At 35.3% G+C, this 8938-nt stretch overlaps 1 protein-coding gene across 1 annotated transcript; it reads left to right on the top strand.

Annotated features, from left to right (window-relative positions):
• The first annotated feature begins 268 nt into the window (after window positions 1–268).
• Window positions 269–8892, top strand: LOC141316993 (myelin protein P0-like). The gene is made up of 6 exons (XM_073832863.1): window positions 269–422; window positions 2282–2445; window positions 4161–4374; window positions 5023–5152; window positions 5606–5654; window positions 8630–8892. Exons 1-6 carry the CDS (start codon window positions 377–379, stop codon window positions 8663–8665), a joined length of 639 nt encoding a protein of 212 aa, XP_073688964.1. The 5' UTR covers window positions 269–376; the 3' UTR covers window positions 8666–8892.
• Window positions 8893–8938: the final 46 nt, after the last annotated feature.

The following is an 8938-nucleotide window of genomic DNA, read 5'->3' on the forward strand; positions in this document are numbered from 1 at the left end:
TTTGATCTTTCCTTGTCAAACAGATGCCGCGATGCTTTTATTAACTAGCTGAAGAGCGAGAGAGAGAACTCATTCTCAGGTTATTGTATCACTTGTCCTTTCTATATCGTGTTCATAGACAGTCTTTCAGAGGGAGAGGGAGCGAGGGAGACTATCGTGTCAGGGACGGGGCCAAAGAGAAGGCAAGAGATAATGAGGTGGTGGAGGCAGGGCTTAAGATTGGGGTGTGGTTGGGTATAAAGTCCAGCACTGAATAGTCTCATCTTGATGCCCTCTGGTCTCATTCCCTTCTTCCCTCCATCTCTTGTCCTTTCTCCATCCCTCGCTCTCTTGGAACCCCTCACATAGTGACCTGCGGGGAGATCGGAGGGAGATCATGCTGTCTGTACTGGCACTGACATCCGTGGTGCTCTTGGGCATAGGTAAATACATTTCATCCATCTTGCATTTCAACATTTTGTAAAAGCAAACTAACTTTGAAGCTAACTAGACAATATAAAAAAAAGTCCTTCTGGACAGTATGACAAAATTATTGTATGATCAGACTCACCTGTGGTTTGAGCACCTGTTGCCTACCTGTTCAAAACTGGCCAGGTTTGACAGATGAGCTAGATCAGAAAGGACTGATCACACAGTCTTTCCTACATTTTTTACTGCTCTTTTCTATTTTAACTCGAGCATTTTATTCTCTCAATTATGTCTGTAGGTCATCAGTTCTTTCTTTTTGTGTTTTGTGTAATTTGTTTTTGTTCCTTTTTTCTAAATGTGCAATACTATTAAGTTGAATAAACAGCAGATCAATGACATTACAAAAACAAGCATTTTTTTTGTTCTGGTTCAAGGTTTGTTTTTGTATCAGTTGTCTATTTAATGAATTTAAGCTTTTGTAATACTTTCTAATGTGTACTTTTCTCACTGTTCTGCTCACCAAGCCTGCATTTATTTGATCTAAAGTACAGCAAAAACAGTAACATTTTGAAATATTTTTACTATTTAAAATACTATTTAAAATATTTAGTTTTTAGTTTTAGTTACATTTTCAGCATCATTACTCCTGTCTTCAGATCCAGTTCAAGAAATATTTATTATTATTATTATCAATATTTAAAACAGTTGAGTATGTTTTTTTCAGGATTCTTTTGCTGATTAGAAAGATCCAAAGATTAGCATTTATCTGAAATGAAAAGCTTTTGTAACGTTATACACTATAGCATTCAAAAGCTTGGAGGCAAATTTTTTATTTTTTATTTATTTATTTTTTTTTGGGGGGGAAGAAATTACAGTAATTAATACTTTTATTTAGCAAGGATGCTTTAAATTGATCAAAAGTGATGATTAAGACATTTATAATCTTACAAAAGATTTCTATTTCAGATACACTGTAAAAGGTTTTCACCAGTTTCAACTTAAAAACTTAAGTTTAGCAGCTGCCTTAAAATGTTAAGTTAAATCAACTTAAGTCATTTAAACTCACAAGTTAGATCAACTAATTTTTATTGTAATAAGTTCAAATGACTTGTAGTTTTAAGTTGATTTAACTTGAAAACTTAAGGCAGCTGCTGAACTTAGGCTTTTAAGTTGAATCTGGTGAAAACTTTTTACAGTGTAAATGCTGTTCTTCTGAACTTTATTCTTTATTCTTTAACGAAACCTGAAAAAAATACTACTCGGCTGTTTTTAACATAATAATAATAATAAATGTTGGAGTAATGATGCTAAAATTCAGCATTTAAATCACAGGAATAAATTACATTTTAAAATATATTCAAATAGAAAACAGTTTTTTTTATTTTTGAAAAACTTTTTGAAATAATTTTACTGTTTTGCTGTACTTTGGATAAATAAATGCAGGCTTGTTGAGCAGAAGAGACTTCTTTAAAAACAGTAAATCATACTGTTCAAAAACTTTTGACTACTAGTGGATATATAATTATTTAAACTTTTAAATATGTATTTTTATATATGTTAAAAAAATTGAGAAAGTAAGGAAAATTTTATGATTGATTGATGTTCATTTTATGACTGTGATTGTGATTTATGATTTTAATATTAATTTGTGCAAATTAATATTCATGTGGCTGTCATTTACAAATAAATATTTAAAGACAAATTGTTGACTTTCAAGCTTCAAAGATGTTCTTGAGGTAAATTATTATTATTATTATTATTATTTGCATATTATTAGCATTTCACATCTCCAGCCTTACGGTTTTATTCATTTTATAGATTTGTGTTCCCATGTAGGCTAATATTCCTCATTCTGTGTGTTTGTATTCTCCAGCCTCTCAGACCACGGCTATTGTTGTGTATACAAGCTGGGAGAGACATGCGCTGTTTGGCTCAGATGTCAGACTCTCCTGCTCTTTCTTCTCTTGGCAATGGACTTCTCCAGACGTAACCTTCTCATGGCACTACCGTCCAGATGGGGCTAAAGACAGCATCTCAGTGCGTAGATACACACATGCAGAAACTATACCTTTAAAGAGATAGTTAACCCAAAAATTCATGGGTCACATATAGTACATTATTGCATGGAACACATGAGAGATATTTTTCAGAATGTCCAGGCTTCTTTTTTCTTTGCCCTAGGCACCCATCCATATTTCTTCTAAACATCTCTTTTTGTGTTCCTTTGCAAAAGAGAAAGTTCTACAGGTTATACAAAGAATAAAGGCAGATTAATGGTTCTGATTTATTTTATTTGCACTTATTTCTATTTCTGAATAGTCAAACATTCTTCAGTTAACAAAGCAAACCAAGGCAACAAAGGCATCAAAAGAATATTGAATATTCACATCACATAACTTTGACTGGATGTCTTATTGTAGGTCTATATCTTAATAAAAAGAAAATTAAAAAGGCAGTACTTGTTTGAGAGCCGCTCTTTCAGTTTCACAAGTTTTTAATAATTATTTTAATTAGCAATTACAGCATGAAGCCTCATATTAGACGTGTAGTGTGATTGCATTTCCTTAAACCTGTTAAAAGGTGTTTGCACTGGTAGTGTAACTCACATATCTGTATGAAAACATGCCCACCCCTTAGGAATAATATCCTTGTGTCTGTGTGGTTTGTAGAGATAATTACCATGCAAATAGAAATATTAGGTCCTTGTGGGTGTAAGTCGGCCAACTGGCTGCATTCATTTCTGGATGCTTGTTCATACAGGTAATTCCAGTAGTTCAAAATCTAATTTTATTCGCTGTGCAGTGGAACAGAGTGAATTGAATAGCATGACTTTATTTGATTTATATAATAGTTTATCAGTATAATTATTAAATTTAAAAAAATCTGTAAAATCACATTATACACTAAAAGTAGTTTTGCTGTGAAGATTCTCTGCTTTCTTTTAAATTGATACATTTGTTTAAATATAGTTTTCGATTTTATGATAAGATTGAGGTCAAAAGTTTACATACACAGTGTCTGAGAGACTATTATGCAACTATTACAGAAGGTTCAAACGCTCACTGATGCTTCAGAAGGCAATAATGCATTAAGAGCCGGGGGTGAAAACGTTTTAAATTTAAAGATCAGGGTAAATTTAACTAATTTTGTCTTCTGGGAAACATGTTTGTGTCTTCTGTAGCTTCTGTTGGTCATGACTAAATGAAAAAAATATGATATTTGGCCAAAATAAGAAAATTGTACACATCTTCATTCTGTTCAAAAGTTTACACCCCTGGCTCTTAATGCATTGTTTTTCTTTCTGGAGCATCAGTGAATGTTTGAAACTTTTGTAATAGTCGCATATGACTCTCTCAGTTGTCCTCAGTGTGAAAAGATGGATCTCAAAATCATACAGTCATTGTTAGAAAGGGGTCAAATACACAAAAATGCTGAAAAACCAAATAATTTGTTGGACCTGAAGGACTTTTCTGAAGTTTTCTGAACTGTTCAGGACAAACAAGGGACTCATGAACAACTATCATAAAAAAATTTTAAAAATCAGCTGTGGATCATCAACTATTATTTTCTCTTGTAAATGTCTTTTATGTGAAATATCTTATTCAGGTTAGTACTAAATAAAAAAATAACACATATTTTGTATGATCCCTCTTATGTTGGTAAAATAATTAACATGTTGTAGATTCTGCAAGGTGTGTGTAAACTTGACCTCAGCTGTAGGATGATAATATAAACTATCTATCATTATTTAGATTTTCCACTACGGAGGTGGAGTTGCCTATGCAGATAACAAAGGCCTGTTCCGGGACCGTCTGGAATTTGTGGGGAACCCAAATCGCCGTGATGGTTCTATCGTGATCAAGAATGTGGACTACGCAGACAATGGAACTTTCACCTGTGACGCCAAGAACCCACCTGACATTGTCGGCCGCCCCTCCAGCGTTCGACTGCTAGTGTTTGAGAAGGGTAACTGATTATTATAAACATTTTGTCTTCATCTACTAATAAAAAATGATTTTAAACGAGCTACACAGGAAAACATTCTGGTCCCTCTTTTGCTTTCCTCTCATGCTGCAGTTACTATCAGGCTTTTTGCCTTTAGGCCCATCTTCTTCCAGGGTGGCATACAAAATCTAGCAGATCATATGGCAGGAGATGAAAGTTTGCTGCTAATGGAAGCACAAAATAACAGTAAAGCAGACAGACCTGAGTGGTTTCCTTGTGTGGTCGTACATTTTTTTTTTTTCTGAGAGTACAATTTCCATGAAAAATAGCTGTTGTTGAATCCACATGCCTCACACGGAGACTAATTCATCAAATAAATGCATTTTTGCACAGGTGTTTTTGATTTTCCTCTTTGTTTCCTTTTTAAACAGTAAATTTAACTTCTCACTGCGGTATTAGTGGGATATGCCGGCTTGGTTGCGAGGAAAAAATGAGAGCATTTCCAGGTGGACATTGATTGATGTTGTTTGCAGTTGTTTTACAGTAATATAGTCGTGTCCGTAAAAACCCCCAGCACATAAAACAGGTGCATTAAGGCAAAGACAAAATGCAGCTAATAGATCAGTAAAGCTGTATAGGAGCACTTTATATTCTCTCTTTCTCTCTCAGTTCCAGTCCAGGCTGGTGTGATAACAGGGGCCATTATTGGCGTAGTGTTGGGACTGCTGATCCTCATTGTGGCAATATACTATCTGATGCGTTTCCTGGTCGCCAGACGAGTGTTCAGCTTGAGCATGAGGTCAGTCTGGGAGTATCTGCTCCCTCAAGCCCGACCCGAGCCTCTGCCCGGCCTTGACACACACGCTCCTATTCACACGCACACGCTTACCACGACACAGCCCAGATCCCCACCAGTCACACACGTCATGAGCAAGGCATTGACAGACCCTCTAGTTAAACCGGGAATTACTAAGTCACCTATTCTCTCATAGCCAGACTAATATACTCTATTTTACTAGGAACTCCACACTTAGACAAGAAAAGTAATTTGTTTTTATGTGCTTGTCTATAAATATTAAGTATCTGCTTTTTTCACTCAATAACTCAATATACTGTTTATACTACTTGTAAATGACAAACTTTCAGCTGTCTGAAGCTGAGACTATAGGACAGCTACATAACAAGCAGTTGAGTCCTCCTTCCACCAGGTGGCCACATTGTTCATGCAATTTTTGTATTTTTGTCCCCTTAGTAAACATGGCAAGAAAGGCAAAGGAAAAGAAGGATCACAGCAAAAACAGGCAAGTGCTCACCTGCGTCCACCCTAAACATGCACGCAAACACACACATGCAAGCACACATTCACATGCACACATGCTTGCTAGTTTCTTTCACTTGCGCTTTATTAAAGACCTCCTGTCCTCCAGTGGTCTCCCCCTCTTTTGTCTGTGGTTAGTTTTGTCCACTTTCCTTTTTAAAACAAGTAAAGTCAGTACATTTCCACACACTGCCAGTCAGAAGTTTGTAATATGTAAGATTTTTTGGTTTGAACGACTGTCAAAAATACAGTAATATTGTTAAATATTATTACAGTTTAAAATAACTGTTTCTGTTTTAATATATTTTAAAATGGAATTTATTCCTGTGATGAAAAGCTCAATTTTTAAGCATCATTACTCCAGTCTTCAGTGTCACATGATCCTACAGAAATCATTCTAATATGCTGATTTTCAGTTGTGCTGCTTTATATTTTTTGGAAACTGTAACATTATTTAAAAGTTTGAGGTAAAAAGAAGTGACGGAAAAGATATTTATTCATTTCAAATAAGAGCTGTTCTTTTGAACTTCCCATTTATCAAAGAATCCTGAGGGGAAAAATATTCCACAAAAATATTAAGCAGCAAAAGCTGTTTCCAGTGATAATAAGAACCATTATTAATAATTGAGCACCAAATCAGCATATTAGAATGATTTCTGAAGGATTGACACTGAAGACTGAAGTATTGGTTTTTGAAAACGTGGCTTTGCCATCACTGGAATAAATTACATTTTAAAAAATTTATTAAAAAAAAAAAAAAACCAGTCTTGGTGGGCATAAGATACCTTTTTTAAAAAACTTAAAAAAATCTTATATATTCTAAACTTTTGACTGATAGTGTATATTTACTAGGTTTAATTAAGGTTTAACCAGACAAAATAATGAAATAATATTTTGTAGTAGTATTAAATATAATTAAAGCATAGTCCTAAAAAATTAAATGAATAAATAAGTGTAATTCAATAATACAAATAAGCGCTAATGAAATCGAAATCGGCTCATCGAATTCAAAGCTCCAATTAAAGCTACATCTACCTCAGTGTTTGTGCTCCTGTCAGCATTCCAGTTTATGAAGGCTCATTCGCAATGCATGTAAACATACTTGTAATCCAGTACATGTCTAGACCAGAGTAGCTGTACCTCATCAAAAATAGAAGCAGTGGAGATTTGGGGCATAGCATTGGTGTCAAAACTACATTTCTTGAAGGATACAAGCACACAGGCATGTTTGTTGTTGCTACATATACTGCAATTGCGTGCAATAAGCCATGTCGAGAAATATTATAACGAGCCGTAAGATACCTATGGGACGACAAAGGTTAAACCAAAATGCAAAAATGAAAGCTGATTTGTAGTTCAGATTTAAGAATTCATTATCACTCTCGGCCCTATTTTCCTGTGGACTTAGGGATCGCCATATCAGTGTCGTTGAGCTGGCAATCAAATGGAGCTCATACATCTTTTTCCTCTGCTAACGTGCCATTCATTTACATACCACCTTACTTTTCTCTTTCTGTCCCTCTGGGTTTATTTTCTTCTGTGCACTTTTCCACGCCATTATCCTTCACTTTCTCCATATCACTGATTTTTCTCCTCTAGCTGTCTCGTCCCCTCCCTTTCCTGCTGTCCTCCGTTCTCTCCACAGGTGAAGAGTAAAATGCTGTCAGACTGAATCATGTATCCGCTTTAATCGTGTATTATATCATGACAAACACTATCATGTACAATCAAGCCACTGCATCTCATCTCTTACAGGAACAAAGTAGCAGATTTTCAATCTTGTATTGTTTATGTTCTTTCTGTCTTTATTGCCTTTATTCTTTCGTTCTTTCTGTCATAAGTTTCGGTATACGCTCCTCTATTTGTGCTCCTCTGTGTGCGTCTCTTGTCAGCTTCACTCTTTCTCTTTCACTTCTTTATTTTTTTGGTTCTGTCAGAGTAAACCCAGTCCACCCTCCAATGTTCAGTGAACTGAATGCAGGTTGCAGGACTTTAAAATCCCATAGCGGAAACCTGCTGCATAGTTTAACACGAGTATTTGTGACCCTGGGCCACAAAACCAGTCATAAAGGAGAATAATAAGCTTTCCATTGATGTATGGTTTGTTAGTGTAGATCAATAATTAGCCGAGATACAACTATTTGAAAATCTGGAATCTGAGGGTGCAAAAGAATCTAAATATTGAGAAAATTGCCTTTAAATAAAATTCTTAATTTCTTAAGTTCTTAATTAAATTCTTAAGTTGTCCAAATTAAATTCTTAGCAATGCATATTACTAATCAAAAATTATGTTTTGATATATTTATGGTAGCAAATTTACTAAATGTGTTAATGGAACATGATCTTTACTTAATATCCTAATGAAATTTGGCATAAAAGTGTATCATTTTGACCCATACAATGCAACTTATGACTGGTTTTGTGGTCCAGGGTCACATTTATATTACAAAAGCAGTAAGATGTACAGTAACTGTAAACCTTTCTTGGACATATTTCTAGATTTTATATATATTCATATTTTCAGGTTAAAAACAAGTTCTGTCAACAGAATTCTAAATTCTGCGGTAATCAGGTTTAACTTGTATTTACTAAGTGTTTAATTTCTGCACTTCTAATAGCATCAAATGCAAAAAATAATGACATTGCATCTTTCCAAAACTCTCCTTCCAACATTTTATTGTTTGAACAAATAGGATGCCCTGCCAAAACCCATAATGCAATGTTTCTCTATTCAAAAAATCCATTGGGTTAAAAAATGATTCACTTCCGTAGTGCAGCACCATTTCAGGTTTCTGACAGAACTGAACCTTCTTTATGAAAAAATCAAAAGATAATCAAACATGTTTCAGCATCCCAAGGGGTCAAAGGTCAGCTGTATAAGATTCTTTTATTCAGGTGCTGTGATGTCACGCTATCACTCCCTAACTGGCCACTTCCTGTTTTGTCCTCCCTTTCCAGAAACCGAAAGTTCCCCTGGTGTTCATCTCCTTCTAACCACTCGTTTAGCATTTCACTCTCTTTTTTCTTCTTCTTCTTCTTCTCTTCTGTAATGAAACTACCTCCCCTATTCTGGTTCCTCATATCCGTTAAACTCACCTGACCATTCCCACCTAATCCACATCTTCCCTCCTCTCTCTTTATCCTTCTTGCTTTCTTTCTATCTCTCTATTTCTCTCTTTCCTCCCGTAGTGACTCACTCCTCCCCTCTCCACACTCCCTCTCTTTTTCCAGGCTTTGGCTGTGACGGATCCGGCCAAGCTGAAGGCG

This window comes from Garra rufa, unplaced genomic scaffold (genome assembly GCF_049309525.1).
Source record: "Garra rufa unplaced genomic scaffold, GarRuf1.0 hap1_unplaced_199, whole genome shotgun sequence".
Lineage (NCBI taxonomy): Eukaryota > Metazoa > Chordata > Actinopteri > Cypriniformes > Cyprinidae > Garra > Garra rufa.